This window comes from Prosopis cineraria, unplaced genomic scaffold (assembly GCF_029017545.1).
Source record: "Prosopis cineraria cultivar Desert tree isolate PC_DT_omini unplaced genomic scaffold, ASM2901754v1 PC10, whole genome shotgun sequence".
Classification (NCBI taxonomy): Eukaryota; Viridiplantae; Streptophyta; class Magnoliopsida; order Fabales; family Fabaceae; genus Prosopis; species Prosopis cineraria.
This window is the reverse complement of record NW_026555341.1, coordinates 11,397,920-11,420,718: the sequence shown is the minus strand read 5'-3', so window position 1 is coordinate 11,420,718 and position 22,799 is coordinate 11,397,920. Positions and strand designations below refer to the sequence as shown.

Sequence of the window (22,799 nt, the reverse complement as noted above, 5' to 3'; positions counted from 1 at the left end):
ATCTATATGTTGATGTCCTCTAGATAATTTTTTACTTTAATTTTTAACCTTATTTCTAAAAAAGTGTTTATGAATTTATATTAATTTGAAATTTGTTATATGAAATCATATTAATATTATAATTATAGAATCCTGCAACTCGATAGGGAAATTTTCTTGCAAAATATCAAAGGTAATTAATATGCTTTATGGATGATAAAAAATTTTAATCCCTCAAATTTAATTTTTAAGGATTTGGCTTATATTTTTTAAAAATGGGGTGACATTATTATAATTTATTGACATGGATAAGGAAATATTTATAGCAGCCATGTAAATTAAAAAAAAAAAGAATTATTTAGGTTAAAAAAGACTTGAAAATTTAAAAAAAAAACAAAAGAGCATATCATAGTGTAAGGGATTAACTTAATAAAAATTAAACTAATTTGAGTTAATTTATTTTTATTTAATTATATATATATGATAAATCATCAATATATTTATATATTAGATTAATTTGAGAGTTATTTTTTGCTTTAAAACTATAAGAATTAACACAATAATTTAAAAAACATGATGGACTAAAATTATAAATATTAAACTTAAAAAATTAAATTGATAATTGAAATAAATTTGAAGGATAAAAAGTTTCATTATCTTTATAATATATTTAAACAATTTTTTTGTTGGGATTTGGTAGGGCACGACGTCACTCCTGCTCTCTTCTTAAGATCTTTACCCACAAAAGAAAAATGTCAATTTTTAAAAGTGATTATGACATTTAAGACTCTCTTATGGAAATTTATCATAATAGATTCATAAGTTTTACATCAGTTATTATCTTGTGAAAATATGTAAATATTGTTATTAAAAGTTGGATTTTAACTTATATTTTTTTGTTAAGGTTTCCTTATAAATTTAATAAGTTAAGATTTATATTTTAATAACAAGATATGAATGTTTTTATAAGACAATATCTCATGCAATGCCGAATAAATTCTCTAGAGATAGTCTTAAATGTCATCCTTCCTTTTTAAAATCTATAAAATATAAGTCTTTAGAGTAGTTCTTTCTTTCTAAGCGAAAAGCGAAGCGTACAAAATGAAATTTATAAAATCATTTAAAATGGAGTAGTATAGAACCATTTAATTCGATCGGAATTTCAGATGTAAGTCTATGACATCATTTTATACGTTTATAGTCTTTCCAAGTCAATGCTATAAAGCAAAGTTTATAGCAAACACAAGGACCCTACCACGGGAGACAAACTTGGGCTCTTCATCTCTTCCAATCCGAAAAGTCGTGCCGCGTGGAAATTTCCAATCCAAAGTCAATGGATAAAATTGCAAGTTAGTCAGGACTTAATTGAGGGAAGATGACTTTACCAAGAAAAAAAAACAAAAAGAAAAAAAAAATTAAGAGAAGATGACGGTTTAGGCCTCTCGTTGCCTATTAAATACTTCTGTTTTCCGTTACGTTGCTCTCTCACGTTGAGATTTGAATGACGATGAACGTAAGGTTTCTCGTTCTTGTTTCTATTGTGCTTTTGTTGCTTTTGTCAGGGACATGTGCCGTTGGTGGCAACGTTTATGTGAGGTGCATAGAGAAGGAAAGACTCTCACTTCTCTCTCTCAAGCAGGGTTTTATCGATCGCTATGGCAACCTTTCCTCTTGGGGTTATGGCGAGAATCAGAAAGAATGTTGCAACTGGACAGGTGTTCACTGTGACAGCCTAACTGGTCATGTAGTTGGACTTGATCTCTCTTTCTGCGAATTGGAAGGTACGCTCGCTCCATCGTTGGCTGAATTACATCAGTTGACATATTTGTATCTTAGGGCCAATAATTTCAACCTAACTCAATTCCCAAGCTCCATTATTTCTTTAAAGAAACTGGAAGATCTTGATCTCTCATACACAAATTTGGAAGGAAAAATACCTCATGAATTGGGAGATTTGTCCTTACAAAAACTACTGCTTAGAGAAAACCAGCTTGAAGGTGGCACACCCAAATCCTTAGCTTTATGCAATTTAAATGAACTTGATCTGTCCGAGAACTCCTTGAGTGGTAAAATAGATGACTTTGTTGCATCATTCAACTACTGTGGTAACAATTCATTACAAGCCTTGGATTTATCTGGCAACCAATTTTCAGGGCCACTACCTGATTTTTCACAACTCTTGTCTCTGCAACGTTTGTATCTTGATCACAATCAGCTAAATGGAACTCTAGATGATAGCATTGGATTGTTGTCAAGCTTAACAGAGTTGAGCATTAAGCATAATTCCTTGGAAGGGGTCATATCTGAAAATCATTTCTTGAGACTCTCTCAACTATTCGTCTTAGACTTCTCTTTCAATCATTTTATTTTTCAAATAAGTCCTGACTGGGTTCCCCCTTTCCGGTTAGCATACATTTTGTTAGCATCATGTAAGTTGGGCCCCGACTTTCCGATGTGGCTTCAAACCCAAACATCATGTGTTGATTTAGATATTTCAAGTGCTGAAATTTCTGGAACAATTCCAAGTTGGTTTTGGAATTTGCCATTTAAATTGTTGAACATTTCACACAACCAATTTACCGGTGAAATTCCAGATTTTCAATTCTCATATGCTTTTCATATGGATTTCAGCTCAAATTTGTTTGAAGGCTCCATTCCATCAACTCTATCATATATAAAAATAACCTTGTATCTATCCAACAACAAGTTTACTGATGCAAGCTCCATTTTATGTCCGAAGATGACCACATTATTACATGTTTTAGATCTTTCAAACAATCAATTATTTGGAACACTTCCAGATTGTTGGACACATTTTGAATCATTGGTTGTTCTTAATGTTGCAAATAATAGTCTTTTTGGAAAACTTCCAACATCAATGGGGTCCTTAAGAAATCTCCAAGCATTACATTTGGGTTATAATAGATTCACAGGTGAACTACCTTCGTTTTTGAATGGATGCACGGAGCTAACAACTTTTGATATTGTCCAAAATAACTTTTCGGGATCAATACCAAGTTGGATTGGCAGTGAATTTCAGAAGTTGCGTGTTCTGATTTTGAGATCTAATATGTTTTCTGGGACCTTGCCCTCTACTATTTGTCATCTATTTCAAGTTCAAATCCTAGATCTCTCTGTGAACAATATTTCTGGAAGTTTGCCAAAATGCCTCAATCATCTTTCTGCTCTAGCTAATAGAACAAATTCTGATGCAACCATCATCTATTATCTTCCATTCTCTATCTACGATCGGGACTCCATTTTTGTCGTAGATATTGCATCATTGATATGGAAAGGTAGGGAGTCCAAATACCAAAACATATTGGGATTGGTTAAAAGTATTGATGTATCTAGAAACATGCTAACAGGAGAAATTCCTAGTGAGTTGATGGATCTCGTGGGATTAGTTTCCTTAAACATTTCAGCAAATATGATCAGTGGACAAATCCCTACAGCTATTGGACAATTGAAATCATTGGACTTTCTTGATCTATCAAGGAATCACTTATTTGGAAGAATTCCTTCGGAACTTTCACAAATAGATCGTCTCAGTGTGATGAACTTATCATACAACAATTTATCTGGAGAAATTCCAATCGGCACTCAACTTCAATCCTTTGATCCCTCTGCTTATGTGGGAAATGTAGGACTCTGTGGCGCTCCCCTTCCAAAATGTCCCAAAAAGCCAACACAAGATAATCAAGATGATGGAAATTCCAAAGATGATGAACAATTCTTCAATCAAGGTTTTTATATTAGTTTGTCACTTGGATTCAGTACAGGATTTTCAGGGGTTTGCAGCTTACTAATTCTCAACAAATCATGGAGATATGCTTATTTTAAATTAATGAATGATGCGTATGACAAAGTGTATGTGGTGGTTGCTATAAACATGGCCAAATTGCGCAGATGGAATGCTAGATTTTCAACTTAGAAGGTAATTAGCATTCGTCTTCATTCCTCATTTCTGCAACGCCTTTTATTTTTTCTGCAAGCTAGTTAGTGAATTAATTGATGATAATTGCATCTCGCTTATTCTTTGTTTACCAAAATTACAAAATTTGATCTTTCCCAGAGAATTGGTCCCCTCCACTGCGAAGGGAAAATAACTTGCAAAAGCTATTTTTTACCTGAAAATATTTAATTGAACTTCTTGATTATTTTTTAATCTACTTATAAAGCTAAAGCAATCCAAAACGATTATATGCTGCATGTATGTTTTTAGCAGACATTGAAAACGCATGTTATGGTTTTCTTCATTTCAAAGAATTTTGATTAAAAAACAGTTATTCTTTATTTTTATTTTTTGTTTTTAAAAACTGTTTTGCAATACAATTTTAAAATTTGTTCTTCAAAACAAAATAAAATAAAAATTCATTTAGTTATATCAATTAAAAAATGAACTAATAGTGATAATCATAAGCAATTAATAATGATAACTAATAACAAAAATTGGTCAAATTAACTATCATTTTTAATAATTAAATATAGTGTATTTTAAAGAGTTAAAAAGCATAAAACCTCCCTTAACTTTAAAATAGTTGTATATGATCCTTTTCATATTTAAACGTTTAAAATTAACCTCCCTAATCTTTAATTTTATTTTTTAAAACCCCGACTGTTAATTATATTATTTTTTTATAAGGGTTAAAATGTTATTTAACTAATAAAATGTTACTAAACAAGATATTATATTGTAGAATTATGGCTAATCAATTTTTTTTTATATTTTTGGATAGTTGAGGCAATGAGAGCAAAAAAAATAAAATTATTATCATCACCATATAAAAGTTTAAATATGTAATTAATTTTGTATTAATTTTTTTCATTTTTTTGTTATGAATTCTGTATATTTTTGTTACATTAAAGGATAAATTAATCTAACCTATTAATGGTTAAAATTTTAAATATTTTAACCATGTGCATTACATTAATCTAACTTGAAAATATAAATAAAAATTTATTCTTTCAAATAATAAACTATGCACCATTGATTAAAAAAAACATGAATAAAAATAATATAATTTAAATATTTAAAATTTTATATAATGATAGTAACATTTTTTAGCTATCAGTGCCTCAACTGTTCAAAAAACATATAAAAAATTGATTATAAATAGTTTTATAATATAATATTTTTGTTTAATAGTATTTTGTAGTTAAATGACATTTCAACTCTTATGAAAAAATAATATAATTAATAGTAGGGGTTTTAAAAAATAAAATTAAAAGTTAAGGGGATTAATTTTAAATTTTTAAATGTGAGAAATGTCATATATAACTATCTAAAAATTTAGAGATTTTATACATTTTAGCCATTTTCAAAATAAGAAAAACAAAACAAAACAACTCAAATGAAAAAAAATTACATAAAAAACACATAATCAAATAAGTTTTTAGTTTTTTCTGTTTTCAAAAATAAAAAAAAGTATTTAAAAACAAAAAAAAAACAAGTCCTTAGTTTTCTTTGATTTGACTATTGTTCTATAAATCTTACAGTTGTTGCATGGAGGAGCTGCTGCGCCTGATGATCTGCTTCTTCGATCGTCTGTAGTTTGAATTATATTAGAAATAAGGTATTTGCCTTATCGATTGAATGTTTTTGCTTTACGTGGTTACGTTGATTAGGGGAATAATTGTTGGAGCTTTAATTTTGGAGTTTAGTTTGCACAATAACTGATGTCCAGTAAAATAATTGAACATTATTTGTATTTTGGAGGTCACTTTATTATAAGCATGAGCTTTTCTGAGATTTTGTTTACGACTTTACAATTGATTATATATTGAATGCTGGGGCAAATTCATTAATGATGATTCTTTTGAACGGGGGGGAAAAAAAGAAAAAAAAAATCAATAACAAGTCATTCCTGCCAAGTGAGCTTAATTAGGAAATTACTGTTTGTTCATTGCATGCCTCGAAATGTATGGGAGGGAGCCGACTCAGTTTGAGTGGATAATTCGAGACCTTGGTAAAGCGCTGTTAAAGATTTACACTTTCCTTGCATTATTAATTGCCCTCTAATTCAATATAATTTTAATTTGATATGATTGAAAATATGAATACAATATTTGTATAATTTTTTTTTTCGAGGAATCATATTACATATTTACAATCCACTTGCGCACGCGCACCAGATTGAGCTAAGAAACATGTGGGTTAGACCCATATGCGCCTAGACAAACCTGTTTATCCTAAAATTAATAATTTATTTAAACCTGATTTTTATTGATCAGGTTTAATAATTTATTACATATATATGTTTTATAATATAATTTATTACATATATATATATATATATATATATATATTATAATACAAATTAAAATGTTCTAAAATTTAAAATAATTAGTGGCATAATTCTAATTTTAAAGTATAAATACATACTCCTCCGTTTAAAAATATAAGGCATTTTTAATTGAATTTTATTTTTTAGTAAAGTAGTTACCTACTTTTAAACTAACCTTATCTTTTTATATTTACTCATATTAAATACTTTACAGTAAATATAAAGTCATTATTAATAGGGGCACTTTTGAAAAAAAAAAGGTAATGATTACACCTTAAAATACTAAAAATGCTTTATATTTTTAAACATTCGACTCTTCAAAAAATGCCTTACATTTTTTTAACGGAGAGAGTATTTTAAACTTTAAAGGCTTAATTTAGTTTATATTATTAGGAATAGGGAGGGACTACCTAGAAATGAGGGGAGAGAAGAAGTAGGCAAGATTAATGAAAGACACCACCTATTTGAGTTAAGATGTAATGTCTTTCACTACTTTTACCTGTATTTCATTTTCGTGGTGATCATTTCTCATTTCTAACAATAGCAAGTTTTGCCTGAACTTATAAGCTTGTTATTGCACATATTTAAAGCCTAATAAATGGGACTAGCCTTAGCTACAATAAGAACTTGTATGCGTCACACTGTTTGAAACTCAAAATTGGGTTGGTCTTAAAAGTAAGGACTTAGTGTTTATGGTGTCTTTAATATGGGGAGTTTGTCAATTCACATTTGAAGGTAAGATTATTAGGTTGCCTAAGTGTAAGTGGACTTAAGTCGATGTGAGAAGTCTCATATCAAATAAAGTTAAACTTAATAACTAATACATAATTAATAAAGAAAAAGGACTCATATACTTGAATCTTAAAGTTTTGAATTAAAATGTAGTGACTTTTTGCTTTTTTTTTTATATATAAACTCTCCACCTATTTGTGGGCAATTGCTTCCTATTTGGTATAGAAACCATAATAATAGGAAAAGAGCTCTAGGATAGGGAGGAGATTGCAATTGAAATTAAAAGGGATTAATTCTTATTATTGAGCTGAACGTTCAGAGAAAACAAATGTGAGAAGGCTATGTTAATGGAGCAACGGCAGTGCTAATGTGTTGTAGTTGGCTTTATTCTGTTTCATTCTCCTTGGATTACATGAAACTCGCCCTCAAGTCAAGTTTGACATAGCACTTCTTTTTTAAATTTTCATACACTAATAAACTATAATTAACTTTCTAAATTACTTGTAATATCATAATTATCATCCTTCCTTTTTTCATAAACTCATCCAAAAATATCTAAAAATAAAAAATTATTCTCAATCCTTGAATTAACATTCCAAATCCTTAGAAATATTTATATATCCATACTCAAACAAATATCTATTCATTAGAAAACATCCCAAAAGTTTGAATTTATTCAGAGACTCCACAACATAGGCTTAAGGTTAAACCCATAATCTTTAAATTCAAAAATCAATCTAATTTTTTTTTTCTACAACTTTTATTATACCCCAAACAACATCAACAATTATATTTAACCATCATAATTTTGGATTTCCTATCCGTAGGAAAACCCTAATCAGAAAATCAACCTCAAATCCAAATAAAACTAGATAGAATGATAGAGGAAAAGGCTAAAAAGTTATCTCAAAGAGTTGTAAGGCTCAAATTTAGCTCCAAGGCACCAAACAATCAAGGCCTAGCAGAGCCAAGATGAAGCGCTCTCTGTTTTTCCTCTTCCTCTCGCACGTTCTGCTTTGAAATGCAAACCAAAGACTGATATAATTTTGCCTATCCGTGTGCAGTCGTGACAGTGCTAATTCTGTTCGCGCATGGAGACGCCGCATTAAAACAATCCTCCGCCTTTATCATTGTCCCCACACGGTCAAGCCCTGTGCGAAGCTGCTCCACCAGCGGACCACGTCAAAATAGCCCAAACCCACACCTTTGGCCCAATCAAGCCTAATTTCTATTTTGGACCCCAAATAATCATAATTCATTTTCTTAGGCCTAATTTAAATGATAATTAAGTGTCTAAATAAATAATTAACATCCATAAACCTTAATTAACATAAAATACATGTTTCTTCAATTACATACTCAAATACACGCATTACCTCAATTAAATCTTTAAGTATATATATATATATATATATATTTCCTCATTTAAAAATAATTTCTCAAATTAAATTTTCTCAATTATCCACAACTTACACAATTAAATTCCCAAATAAAATTTAAGATGTTACACATAATATGTTTGGCTATTGTAAATTATCTTTAGTTATGGCCAACTGTTATATAGACCATTAAATTATTAACATTGACAACTGAAAACTACCATTATCAGTCATTTTTTAAATTCTAAAAGTATTTTCAAAATTAACATAATAAACATAGTTTCATTTTGTTTTTTTTTTTGAAAAGTAATTTTTAATAATTTTTTTGCAAAGTAGTTTCAAAAAAAAAAAAAAATAAAACCAAATGAGGATTTAGTAACTGTTTTTGTGTGAAACTATGAAAAACATAGACGTTGTCACATCCCAAGATTTGATTTTGAGTATTGATTTGTGGAGTATGTAATTAAATCTCTAAAAAACTAATAAATAAAATATCCTAAAGTAAAACTAAGAATGAGCTTGTGCATAATATTATGACCATCTATTAAAGTAAATACATTGGGATATATTTATATTAATTAATAGTGGGGTCTATAAGAGTAATTTTAGCTTTATCTTTAGAAATTCAATTAAATACTTCGCTAATCGATACTCAAAATCAAATCTCGAGATGTAACGGGCGTACTTAAAGTCAAATAATACTATTGTCAAAGAAATTATTATAATAATGATAATAAAAGAGTACGATCTAGATGGCTCTCCCGCTGTGAAATACTAGAGTGATTATTATTTTAATTATTTTTTTAATCAGGAGACCTGGATCATCAGAGAGTAATGACATTCCAAATTGGGAAACACCCAAACATGGCTTTGCTGTCACGTGTTCACATGTGATGCTAAGGGTTTGAATATAGACAAAGTCAAGGTCCTGAAACTCATTCCGGATTATTCGGGAAATTAAAACCCCCTACGTTCCCTCAAGTTTGTCCAATTGGAATTAAATCAAAATTTGAAATTCAATTAGTGGCCCCAACAAAGTATTAATCAAGTTCAGTTTTCGGGAGTTCTGACAAAATGATCACTCTCAGCCATAACATCACCATAATTCAATGGCCAAATTATGGAAGTGGGCAAAAGCACCAACATATAACTCTTTTTTAAACACCAAGCTTCTTGCCTTAAATGCGCTCGAACTTGATATTCAGAGAGTTTGGTACACTAATTCTCATCATGTGGAGGTATGATTATAATTTTCAGTAATTAGATCTTGTTTTATGATGCAAATTAATTAAATTCTGAATTTTCAGTCACTATTCTTCTTCTAATCTCGACAGTACTTCCCTCGTGATATTGTTGTGCATGATTGAAGAGGAGATTGTCATCCTGGTGTTTTGAGGAGCCGACCGCTGTATGATGGAGAAGGAGCCCTGTTGATTGAGTTTTCTGGGATTTTTTTTTTGATTAATTCAGTAGGAACCTTCATTCAAAAAGAACAAACAAAGGGTGCAAACACCAACAAAAAAAAATAGAAACTACTAAAATTCACCAAAAAGAAAATGGCAACAATTCAAAACCTAAACGAAAATGTGGTTGGTCAAAAAGTATAAAATTACAAAAAATACTATGAGCCAACTTCGTTAGATAATTAGCCATCTTATTCTTCTCACGCTAAACAAAGTTAAAGTTAATGCTCTAATCTCTACACAATGATCTCTTTGTCGACTCATGCCTTCCCTCCCCACTCTCTTTTTGGGTTTCTCTAAGAAAGGTGTGAAGATATGGTGAACTATAAAAGAAAGCTTAAGAGTTGCATCAAATGGTTCCAAGACTTTGAGCTTAGCTGCTTGTTAGAGCCAAAAAAGTTAAAGAATTTACCGAAAAATAAAAATAGAGACTGAACACGTAAGGAATGAGAGCAAAATATAAAAATACCTTTAGTCAAACTTTATTTTAATGGCCAACATTTTTAATATTTAATTGTGGGTGAAATGCTTTCTTTTTAAAATTTTTGGAGCAAAAACACTCCACAAAAATTTATGGTACCAGAAGTTTTTAGGAAAAAAAAGTTTTAAAATATTATTGCTCTTTTAACTCTATAAAAAATAACAATCAACAAAACGTCAAAACTATAATACTAGCTCGTATACATGAAGGATGGGCGGCGTATGGGCAAGGCTTAAGATTTAAACTCTTAAAAAACAACAAAAGTCAACAATAATATTATATATTTTTGTTTATCATCATGAATGTTGAAATAATTAATAAATGGATTTGGTATATGTTACAATCATAATAAATTATAAAACGAAAATAAATTAACGCTTCAATTATTAATATTCAGCAAATAAATTAACTTATTAAATAATCAAACATATATATATATATATATATATATATTCAGAACAATAAATCACGCACAATGTTTGAATCAAGAGGTTGCTGTATTTAGCGTATGATTATATCTTGAATACTATTATTTTTAATAAGAGAATGCATGAGTAATCAAAAAAATAATTATTTTGTTAAACTTAAAATAAACTGAAACTTTAGCGCTAAAAAAAAGGTGTTATACTCAGGTCTCACCAAAAAAAAAAATTATTATAAAGTCTAGTAATTATTTCAATACAATTCTTCCTAAAAAAAATTGTAAACCTTTACATAGTCATTTTTTTTAATTACTAACAATGATTAGTTTAGTTGGTATAAGGATTTGACCTCTAACTATAGGTTCAAATCTCTTAACCTTATTAGTAGGGGATATGTAAATATATTTGATTTTTAATGAGTCATTCAGATTTAACTCATAAAAAAAATTTAAAATTGAGCTCATCAAGCTATATAGTTGTAGATATATATATTTTTAAAAAATCTCTAAAATTATACACCACGTCTCAAGCTGTGCATGTTAGGCCGGCACGCAGCATTGCAGCAGGCAGGTCTACAATCAGCCTCGCAAATCTAAGCCACACCAATCTAGTGCTTGTGTGAATTCTAGTTCAAAATTAATTAATTGTACTGACATTTTAGTAAACATAGTTTAAACACTTGTTAAAATTAATTATAAATTTAAAATTATATTTTTAAAAAAAAAATAGCAAAACACTCATTATACATACTAAAATTAATTATAAATTTAAAATTATAATTTTTTTTTAAAATATTGAAACACCTTTATAATATCAAAATTAATTACGAACTAAAAAATATAATTTATAAAATAATTTATATTATTTTTAAATAAAATTTTAGAAATATATAATTAAAAAAACTTGAATTGAAAATCATGTAACAGTAACAGCTTATGAGGTAATTATAATTTTAAATTTATAATTGATTTTGATATATATAAGAGTATTTAAATATTTTAAAGAAAATTATAATTTTAAATTTATAATTAATTTTAACGTGTATAATAGATGTTTAAATTTTTTCTTTAAAAACATGATTTTAAATTTATAATTAATTTTAATATATAATATGAGTGTTAGGATATATTTTTTTATAATATCACGATTTCACCTTATTTTTTATTTTGCTTTTCAATTTTACTTTTTAATTCTGATTAAAATTATATACATGTATAAATACAAACACCAATGACGACCCACAAATGTGAGGAATACCTCGGGGGCGCATACTTTCTGACGCAGAACATCGATCTGCAAGATTCAGTGATCGGAATTCGGACGGAGACCGTTGAGACAAAAAAAGAAAAAACTAGAAGGATGTCCTCTACTTCGAGCAGAGATGACACATTTGAACAAGAAGCCAAGCTTCCATTACTGCGACACACTCCTTCTGCTTCCTGCGATACCCAAATAGTCCAAGCGGTGGACGAAGAAGACCATCTCCCTCATGAATCACTCACGTCTCAGACCTTGCACGAATCCAAGAAGCTCTGGAAGATTGTAGGCCCCACCATCGTCTTCCGTATGGCTTCCTATTCCATGATCGTCGTCTCCCAGGCCTACGCCGGCCACATCGGCGATCTCGAGCTCGCCGCCATTTCCATCGGCTACAACGTCATCATGGGCTTGGATTTCGGCTTGCTGGTACCTTCACTTCTTCCTTTCCTCTGCTCTCCTCCTCCTCTGTTTTCTTAGCATATCTAAAGATCAAATCTTTCTGTGAATGATTCAGTTGGGAATGGCCAGCGCATTGGAAACTCTTTGCGGGCAAGCGTTCGGGGCTAAGAAGTACCATATGTTGGGCGTTTACATGCAACGATCGTGGGTTGTGTTAACGCTATGCTGCATTATCTCATTACCTCTGTTTCTGTTCGCTTCTCCGATCTTGAAGTTCTTTGGGGAGCCCACATCGGTGTCTGAGCTCACCGGCGTCGTGGCCAATTGGATGATCCCGCTCCACTTTTGTTTCGCTTTAGTGTTCCCGTTGCAGAGATTCTTTCAGTGTCAGACGAAGACCGTGGTTCCTGCTTGGGTTTCTCTGGTGGCTCTGGGACTTCACGTGTTTCTCACTTGGTTATTCGTCTATGTCTTCCACTTCGGAGTTATCGGTGTCACGATCACCTTATGCTTGGCTTGGTGGAATCTGGTGTTTGGATTGATGGGTTATATCGTTTGTGGTGCGTGTCCTTTGACGTGGACTGGTTTCTCTATTCAAGCTTTCTCTGGCCTCTGGGAATTTCTCAAGCTCTCTGCTTCTTCTGGGGTCATGCTCTGGTATGGTGCATCATTTATGTTTGATGAGTTTGAATTGTCAAAACTAGTTAACTGTTTGTTTAGTGAATTGCCTTGTTATGTAGTTTGTGAAATAACTCTCTCCCAACATTATCAGTGATTTGTTCATTATGTTCTGATCCATATCATTTTCGTGCCTTTGTTAAACAGCTTGGAGACTTGGTACTACAGAATTTTGATCCTCATAGCTGGAACTTTGAAGAACGCAGAGCTTACTCTAGATGCTCTGTCCATCTGGTACGCAACCTCCTTAAACAATTATGTTTAAGTATAACTTCAAGCTTGTTCTAGAGAAAATATAGTCATAATTATTATTGGGTGAAAAAAGGAGTGTCATCAATTTGAGAAGCTCACGATCACAATCTCGTTGTGTTTGGCAGCATGTCTATTAATGGATGGGAGATGATGATTCCACTGGCTTTCTTTGCAGCTGCGGGGTAGGCACTTCCTTCCATACTTACATTTATTTGTTCTTTTCGCTATTAACAAGTCTCTTCCTGACAGCTGAAGATTGGTTTGTATTTTTTCCCATATTAGCAATTTTTCTTCTCCCAGGGTCTCGTGGTTCTCAGAAACTTCCGGACCAAAATAGAAAAATTCGGTCATTAATGACCCACTTCTCTCACCTTTCCCTATTTTACTTTTCCTCGCTGCCAAAAGACCAAAAGAAAAAAAAAACAATTGATCTAATGGAATCTATAATAAACGCGTATTGCGGGATGTAGCTTAGCAGATTTAGTTTGAGCATTTGACAGTAGCTATTTGTTAATACTAGCTAGTTATTGTCTGACACACCGAGGTTACGGAAAAACTTAATGTAAAGACTAATGAAGATGTTGACGTTTGGTTTGGATTACGGGTAGAGTTCGGGTGGCGAATGAACTCGGAGCAGGGAATGGAAGGGGAGCGAAGTTTGCGACAAATGTTTCAGTGTTGACGTCTTTGGGCGTTGGAGTGGTTTTCTGGGTTTTGATAATGTTATTCGACTACCAAATCGCCAGCTTCTTCTCTTCCAGTGAGTCTGTTCTCCGAGCAGCGGTCGATCTGAAGCTCCTCTTGGCCTTCACCGTCCTTCTCAACAGCGTTCAACCTGTTATCTCCGGTAACTTGTTTTGTTTACATCTCACGCGACTTCGTGTACTCTTTCTCGTCCATATACATGATATATGATGAGGAAGCAGACAAATATGACGTCACTGAGCTTTGTTTGGACACAAAAAGGCGGTGGTGATGAACTGACAATTTTAATGAATTATTGTGGGTGTGGAAAGAGAAAGAGTGGTTTGATGACACGTGTGTGTGGTGGGGCGATGCAGGTGTGGCTGTGGGATTGGGGTGGCAAACCTACGTGGCTTACATAAACCTTGGCTGCTATTACTTCATCGGCCTCCCTCTTGGGTATCTCCTGGGGTGGTATTTTAGCCTTGGGGTCACGGTGTGTCATCATCTCTCTCCTTGTTATTTTCATGATCACTGTTACCAATATGTTTATTATTAAAAAATTAATCATTTTTATTCTATAGCGTTGTTTCAAGTATAACTCACTTTTGAAATTTTAATTAAGTGATATTTAGTTTTTAGCTTAGTTAAAGCTTAGTTTTTCAACTTTAATTTATCATACGTTCTCAAAAAAAAAAAAAAAAAGAGAGAGAGAAGACTTTCAGTTGAGGACTACTGTAGTGATTTAATTTTAGGTGGGTTTAAAAAATTTTAAATTTTAAGTTTAATTTAAGAAAAAAAGTCAAAAGAATTTCAATGGTAAAAAAATGAAAATACCCTTCATTTGTTACGTAGAATTACTAGTTGTTAATTTTTTTTATTTCACTTGTTAATTTATGAATATAATTTAAAAATTATATGAGTTGATATGTCAATAATTATATAAGATTTGACACCAATTTTTCAATCATAAGCAACATCAGTTGTAAATTACTAACAATAGTTATAAATTATTGACATATCTTATAATTTACTAACATCAATTGTAATTACCAACACGTTTTATAATTTATAATTGATATTAGTAAATTAATAAATAAAATTAGCAAATTAACAATTAATGTTATTGATTGTTTGATAAACAGATATAATTTACAAGTGATGTTGATAAATTAGTAAGTGTAGTAAGATAATTAGTAACTATAAATTCTGCACAACAAGTGAAGGATATTTTGATTTTTGTACTAGCAAAATTTTTTTGACTTTTCTCTCATGAATAGAAGTTAAATTTTAAAATTTTTTTGGGCTTGCCTAAACTTAAGTCACTGTTGTGATCCTTAACTAAAATTTTTTTTAAAAAAAAAATCAATTTACTACAACTCATTTGTTATATTTCATTTTTTAAAATATAATACAGAGACTACTATTTTAAATAGTTAAGACTATCGAAATTAAATTGAATCGAGTTGAAGTTTAGGATTAAATATCACTCTAAATAAAAATTATAAAGAATGAGTTTTAATTGAATTAAAATAATATGAAACAAATGATTAATTTTTGCTGAATTTTTTTATGATAAATTTGAAGTGTTTACTTGTAAAATGAGAAGAATATATGAATAACCGTTAAAGGGGTGTGAAATGCAGGGCATATGGAGCGGAATGTTGTGGGGTGGAACTGGTACCCAAACGCTTTTGCTAGGCATCATGATCCTTCGCTGCGATTGGGACGAAGAGGTAAAAACGAATTCACAAGAATCTGAGAAGAAGATAACAAACTCTAATAAATAAAATGAAATGCTAAGATAATGGCAAGAGAGATTTGTTTGGTCGATCGTCTTATTTGTTTCGTGGGATGTACTGTTGCAGGCGGAGAGAGCTCGGAGACACGTACAGAAGTGGGATACGGAGATTGAGAAGGATCCTCCAACCATAACATAGTCCATCCAACTGGCCAGAATTTAACGTTCTTGTCTTTGCTTTATTTTTCCCATTAGAGTGCACCATGAGATTGTTTCATCACTTCCTCGTTGTTCCTTCCTTATTCCTTTTCCTTTCCAGTTGGCAATGATATGCTCATTGCTCATCCAATTATAACAGTCAGATACTGGGAAACCCAAAGGCACCTCAAAATCCTTACTTCTCCATTAAACTGGGCCGACCTTATCAAAATGAACGCGGCCTAACTTCGAAATCCCATCCATCACAATCAAGAGCAGAAACTTTCTAGGCCCTGCACCAATGTTTACTGTGTTCCTCAACATTGTCACATCACTATAAACAAAAGTTGGTCAAATTAATAAATATTTAACTCATAATTCATGAGTTAAGAGATCAAATCTCACAATCAATTGAAGAACCTTGTTAGTAAATAATCTATTAACATCTTTATAAATATTCTTTGAGTTTGGTTGTATGTCCTACCTTGATAAACTTTCAGAACCTAACTCATCCAATCTTTTATATTAAAAAAACATTATGACATCACAAATAGGGTTAAGTCTAGTGGAAAGAGTTAGCTCTTAATAATGTGGTGAACATTCAAATTCTCATTAGAAAAATATCCATATTTAATATTTTAATCATATATCAATATGATTACGTTTAGTAAAAGAATATGTGTGGATAACATAAAAATATTGTCACATCCCTTCCCAGCTCTTGTTATACTAGTATGAAGATATATATTTCCTCTGTTAAAAAATATAAAGCATTTTTTGAAAAGTTGAATGTTAAAAAATGTAAAACATTTTTAGTCTTTAAAATGTAATCATTATTTTTTTTAAGTATCTTTTTGATAATAATTTTATATTTATTGTAAGGTATTTAATAGGGATAAATATAAAAAGATAAAATTAGTTTGAAAGTAGGTAACTACTTTTTTAGAGGGTGAGATTCAGTTAAAAATGTTTTAGATTTTTTAATAAAGAGAGTATCATTTATTCTTTTTTTTTAATACAATTTATACAAAGATGAAACCTAGACTAGAAAGCTAGCCCATGCCCTGACTTACGGTACTTGAGTCTCTGGCCAATATGGCATGAAGTCCAATAGGTGCAGTCGGAAGGAAGGTGATCCCATGCATGATGTTCCAACCAGCTTCGTAAGATAGAATGCAGCAGCATTCTTCCTCCTGATCACATGATTAAAACGCACACTCCAATCTCGCAGCGGAGATCGAATCTCCATGACAATCCCATGTTCACTGTGTTCAACACTACATCTAGCAGTAATGAGGTCCAGTACCTCCATAGAATCCATCTCAAGCTTAACCTTTCGAAATCCTGAATCCCAAGCAAGTCTCAAACCAGGTGTACAAGCCCATAGCTTAGCGAATATACTATTCCCATCTTCTATTCTGCAAGTGTAACCACATGGAAAACGTCCATGAGAGTCTCGAAGTAGTCCACCACGGTCTGCATGTGCATAATGGGGAGAAAAAGCGCCGTCAACATTGCATTTTACCTATCCAAGCTCAGGAGGGGCCCAGTTCCCCATGTCCAATTGCATCCCTCTACCTCTTAGACCCTCAGAGAACTTCAAGCGGGTATAAGCATACTACGAACAATAGCTCTGGCATAGGCAGTGATAGTAGAATTATCTGTCCTACAATTCTCAAAGATACATAGGTTCCGTCTTCTCGCCATCCACCAGCACATAATTGCAAACAGGGCACCCCAATCTTCATCTGTCTCAGTTATTTGCGAAGATAAATTCCATTTAATCCAATCTTGGAGGTTCAGTTGACAAAGCTTCCTCAAAATTTCTTGTTGAACAATGCTTTTCCACAGCTGTCGAGTTTCTTCAAAAACTCTTTAAGAACATGAAGGGTGTCTTCCACCTCCTGACCACAGCACATGCAAGTATCATCAACACACATCCCTCTTTTCTTCCTAGCAGCACTAGTCAGCCAGCTATTTCTTAAAGTAAGCCAAAGAAATGATCGGCATCTTTGGGGGATTTTAAGCTTCTACACCTTATGCCAGATGGGATCACCATTACTTTCCTCTCGTTGAATAGCACGGTAGGCAGATTTTATAGAGAAAATCCCATTTTTCTCCTACTGCCAATAGATGTTATCACGACCATGAATGGGTTGTATCCCTTCGCTGAATTTGTTCCAGAATTTCTTAATCCCATACCAAATTTTAGAGCCCCGTTGTTTCCCGTCAATAGTAGGTATCAAATCATGTCCATAGCTGTATTTATTGCAAATCACTTTGACCCAGAAAGCATAACGTTTTTACCGTTGTCCAGCCGAGTTTCATAAGAAGGGCTTGGTTTTGAAGTTGGGCTTGACAAAGCCCCAACCCGCCGTATCTTCTATTTTACAGACGTCACCCCATGCTACAACGGTATTTTCCTGTGACCAACAGAAATTATTGTTACATCTATCAAGTTCCCCACAACTACTAGCAGGCAACAAGGAAGCCTGCATTAAATAATTCAGGATCTTACTTGTAATAGAAGAAATGAGAGTACCGCGACCAGCCAAGGAGAGGGAATTAACCTTCCAACTGTCTAGTTTTGCTTTAACTCTATCCACAACATCTTTAAAGGTGTCTTTAGTAAGTCGCTCGTGGTGCAGTGGAACCCCAAGATATTTGCCAAGGTCACTGGATTGAGCAAAACCCAATGAGGTGTTTAACTCAGTACGCCTATTATGATTCACTTTAGAGGAAAAGAAAACTCCAGTCTTGGCAATATGTAACGTTCAAACTCGATTCACTTCAGCCTATTGAAAAGATGCTTATGCAAAAATAATAATATCATCAGCAAAAAAAAAAAAAAAAAAGACGTGAGACATTGGGGGGCCTATTTTGGTAAGCCGAATTGGCATCCATTTTCCTTATTCATTTTTCACTTGGATCAAGTGCGCTAGCCTGTCCATACAAATCATAAAGAGATATGGGGATATAGGATTCCCTTGATGGACCCCTATGGAGATCAAATACTTCAGCTTTCTCTTTATTCCAGTGTAATTGCATATGTAGCTGTAGATACATAGCATGGAATCAATTCAATCATCTAAGGAGGGAGAGACAATTCTCGCAAACAGGCATGCAAAAAGCCCCAATTTACATTGTTATATGCCTTCTCAATATCAATTTTGATAGCCATGAACCCTTCTTGCACTTCATATTTCTCATTGAGTGAATCCATTCCTAGGCAACTATGATATTATCAGTACTGTGACTCCCTGAGACAAAGCTGCATTGGTTCAAAGAAATGACTTGAGGTAGGAGAAATTTAATCCAGTTAGTCACAATCTTAGTGATAATATTATATATGACATCACAGAGACTAATAGGGGGCAAGTCCCTGCATGATTCGGGGGGCGCTTCTTTAAGAACTGCAACGTCTTGTCAATTTCAGAAAACTTCGCAGGATTTCAGAAAATATTTCACCAAGTCTATAAAAATACCGTTAATTGCAGGCCATAGGTGTTGAAAAAATTAGACATTAAATCCGTCGGGGCCCGGAGTTTTAAGTGGGCCCATTTGGAAAAGGGGATTTTTAATTTTCCTCTCATCAACCTGCTTCCTACAGAGTCTAAGCCACACGTCCTCCACTGTAGGAAATGTTATGGAGCAAGCAAGGGGCTCTCTGGATGGGGAATCCTCGAGGGTAAGATAAGCAAAATAATTAGTAGCATGCTTCCTGATTTCATCAGTCATAGAGCTACGTACCTTGGCCATTACAAATAGCATCTATGTGGTTTACCTTCCATTGTTTATTCGCATGAGCATGAAAGAGCTTAGTGTTTCGGTCTCCATACAGGTTCCATTCTAGCTTAGCTTTCTGAGCCCATAACAAAGATTCTTGAACCAAGACCTCCTTCATTTCTCGCCAAAGCTACAGCTGAAGTTCTCCTAATATGCTAAGATTGCCACTCCTGGACATTGCTCTGGTAATACCATCAAGTCGCCGCATAAGCTGCCTCTTTCGAGCTTCAATATGACCAAGAGTCGTAACGTTCCAGCGTGAACAAGCAGTTGCAAATTTAGAGATATTCTTGTTCCAATCTCCTTCTTCCCACCATTCTTGCCAAACATGGAGCACCCACAAGGAAATAAAACGAAAAGGCCAGTTTCCCTTACAAGAAGCTTCACCTGAAGAAGTGTTAAGGAGGATTGGCTGATGGTAAGGGAGATGAGTAACCACAGCATCTGAAAAACGTTGATTCCAAATATGGTTGCATAAGTAACGATCCAATGTAGCTTCAGTAATACCACGCTTCCAAGTGTAAAGGACCTTGACAGCCCAAGTCAAAAAGCTCATTTTCTTCAAATTAGGTGGCAACATCTTTATCTTTACAAAATTTATGCCTAGCCTGAGAACATCTCTCATCATATAACGTTGCATTGAAATCTCCTCCCAACACCCAAGGACCTCAACTCTTAAAATGAATACGCGTCAACTCGCACCATTATCCTAGTTGAATTGTTGGATTGGGACTCGCATACATAACTGTTAGAAACCAATGATTACTGTTGCGTTCATCGATCTGAAAATGAAAAAATTGGGAATTGTGCTCTATGACATGAATTTTTTTACCATAATCCCTCTAAAGACACCAAATCCCACCACTAAAGCCTTCTGAATCCATTATAGCATTATTCAAAAATCCCAAAGATAAAAAAATATTTGTACCACTGTACTCAATAAAAAAATAAAAATGAAGAACAACATGAGAAGTTTCTTTTTCATGCTATTTTTCCCAAAAATATGTGACACATCCTTTGTAAGAATATCAACATCAATGGTTTAGATGGTATAGAGTTTCAACGCTTGTACTTAATGCAGTAATCGAATCCAAATACCCAAGATCCCATCCCATGTATCATGTATCACAAAGGGGAGGAGAAATTAGTGGGGCCCTCGTAAGCTTTGGGCCATATTTCCAATTCCTCAACGTCGTTGTCTTCGGTTTGCTCATAAACCTCATGAATTGTATCCAATTCCTTTTGGCCCTGATGAACCAAACTCGGCATGTCGATGGTGGACTCCGAAACGATCATGACCTCTGCTTCTTCTTGACCATTACGAGCAACCACGATTTCTCGTTCTGCATCACCTTCATCAGGCAACCCTGTCTGGGAATCGCAGTAGGAACGAACAGTGCTGATGAGAATATAGAACAAAGCCGACACACCGAGAGCGATCTTAATATTCATTTTCATGAAAGCCACGATAAGACATCCTAGGAGAAAATTAGACATGCCCACGTCAAGTTCAGGTTGAATTTGTTTAGACAACCTGATCGACATGGAGGCAAATGCTCCAAACGAGACAATACTTAGTACATGCTTGCGTCCCTTTTCGTCTTCTTCCCCCTGTTTATTACTCCGGTCTTCATAGAAAGAGTAGAGAGATGTCAGCATGAGAGCCAGAAACCCAACGTGAGCTTTCAACAAGAAACCCCGTGAGAATTGCGGGAACTTGTTGATGAAGAGCGTCAAGACGGGGAATATGGAGCTGAGAGAAGAGTACAGAATGATCTTGAACAAAGTCCAGTGTCCAAACAGGTTGTGGAAGGACGGGCTGAAGGCATAACAGATGAATCCAACCACACTTGATACGAAGCCCAGGAATCTCCAGGCAATTTGTTGGATAACAACGATGTCAAACTCCATGGTGTGTGCTGAGAAAGTGAGATCAAAAGATGAGTTTCTGATGAAGACAGTGCAAAGTGAGAACTAATAATGGAAGGTGATGGCAAGACTTTGGGGCGCCGACACGCGTTTCACGTAATCACAGGGGAAGGAAAAGGAAAGGAAAGTACTTGCACATGGGGATGACGGCTTTGCTTTGATCGATCAGTGGGAATACTTCATAGGAAAAATTCATGAACTCCAACTATTTGTAACTATGACATGGTGAACAAAGTCATCCAAGTGAAACAGACCATATATCATTAATTAACAACAGTGGAGCGTCACGTATACGTAGTATACTTTGAGAAAAATCTATTTATTCTACCTTTTTTTTTTAATGGGACACTTCTTTTAATTTATTTTTTCAAAAAAAAAGTAATATCCATTTTTCACATTTTGTAGGTCACTTTTTTTTTCATATGACACTTTTTTCCCTTTTTTATTCTAAAAATTAAAATATAATTTTTAGCTAATATAAAGCAATACTTGACTATTTTTAATTAAAAATGTAATATTCACTAAAACGTATAATCTTATGACACTACAAAAATATGATCTTAACTTTCCATTTTAAAATAAATAAAATATTTTAACACAAACAGAAAATCTTGAAACAAAAAGTGAAGATGTGTCAATTCATTCATGCTTGCAAAAAAGGTTTTATTCCAATCTCTATTTAAGATTATAAAACCATTGAAAAATATATATTATCCACTTAAATGATTGTGATTTTGAAATTTTAATTGATATAATTTATATATATCTTATAGACATTCAATGGATCAAACATGAAAGTTGTCATGCCCCAAAAATTAGATATGATTGGTACGGGATATATATATAAACATATATCCCTTAAGCCTTGATTAAAGAAATTTTAATCTAGTATTTTAATTCATTTGAAATATGATGGAAAATAATTTTGACATTTCATATAAACAAAAGATTCATAAACTTTAAAAAAAATTGTCAAAATCTACCCTCTAAATAGGATCTCTTGAAGTCTCTACAACAGAAATATACAGTCCAAATTAGAAATGCGGAGCTCTGCTCCTTCACAATAAACAGACAAATATTTTACAAATTAAAATCTTATCTATAGTTAACGTGGGGCATACCTAATTAA

The 22,799-nt window shown here is 32.9% G+C and overlaps 3 protein-coding genes across 3 annotated transcripts; 2 read left to right on the top strand and 1 right to left on the bottom strand.

Moving 5' to 3' along the window:
• Positions 1–1,486: 1,486 nt before the first annotated feature.
• LOC129323050 (receptor-like protein EIX2) lies at positions 1,487–5,731 on the top strand. The gene is made up of 3 exons (XM_054969590.1): positions 1,487–1,760; positions 2,133–3,916; positions 5,479–5,731. Exons 1-2 carry the CDS (start codon positions 1,487–1,489, stop codon positions 3,911–3,913), a joined length of 2,055 nt encoding a protein of 684 aa, XP_054825565.1. The 3' UTR covers positions 3,914–3,916; positions 5,479–5,731.
• Positions 5,732–12,001: 6,270 nt separating this feature from the next.
• On the top strand, positions 12,002–16,374 carry LOC129322931 (protein DETOXIFICATION 27-like). Its single transcript, XM_054969400.1, has 8 exons — positions 12,002–12,429; positions 12,518–13,059; positions 13,228–13,314; positions 13,458–13,514; positions 13,941–14,179; positions 14,394–14,512; positions 15,663–15,752; positions 15,885–16,374. Exons 1-8 carry the CDS (start codon positions 12,103–12,105, stop codon positions 15,954–15,956), a joined length of 1,533 nt encoding a protein of 510 aa, XP_054825375.1. The 5' UTR covers positions 12,002–12,102; the 3' UTR covers positions 15,957–16,374.
• Positions 16,375–20,866: 4,492 nt separating this feature from the next.
• Positions 20,867–21,921, bottom strand: LOC129322400 (uncharacterized). The gene has a single exon (XM_054968731.1). It carries the CDS (start codon positions 21,650–21,652, stop codon positions 20,867–20,869), a length of 786 nt encoding a protein of 261 aa, XP_054824706.1. The 5' UTR covers positions 21,653–21,921.
• Between the last annotated feature and the right edge of the window lie 878 nt (positions 21,922–22,799).

What these genes read in the sequence shown, in the direction of transcription:
- LOC129323050 (XM_054969590.1), top strand. Translation starts at nt 1,487, where the DNA reads ATGAACGTAAGGTTTCTCGTTCTTGTTTCTATTGTGCTTTTGTTGCTT. An exon ending in CTCTTTCTGCGAATTGGAAG is followed by an intron (nt 1,761 to 2,132) that starts GTACGCTCGCTC and finishes ACCAATTTTCAG; the next exon opens with GGCCACTACCTGATTTTTCA.
- LOC129322931 (XM_054969400.1), top strand. Translation starts at nt 12,103, where the DNA reads ATGTCCTCTACTTCGAGCAGAGATGACACATTTGAACAAGAAGCCAAG. An exon ending in TCTTCTGGGGTCATGCTCTG is followed by an intron (nt 13,060 to 13,227) that starts GTATGGTGCATC and finishes TTTGTTAAACAG; the next exon opens with CTTGGAGACTTGGTACTACA. An exon ending in ATTTTAGCCTTGGGGTCACG is followed by an intron (nt 14,513 to 15,662) that starts GTGTGTCATCAT and finishes TGTGAAATGCAG; the next exon opens with GGCATATGGAGCGGAATGTT.
- LOC129322400 (XM_054968731.1), bottom strand. Translation starts at nt 21,652, where the DNA reads ATGGAGTTTGACATCGTTGTTATCCAACAAATTGCCTGGAGATTCCTG.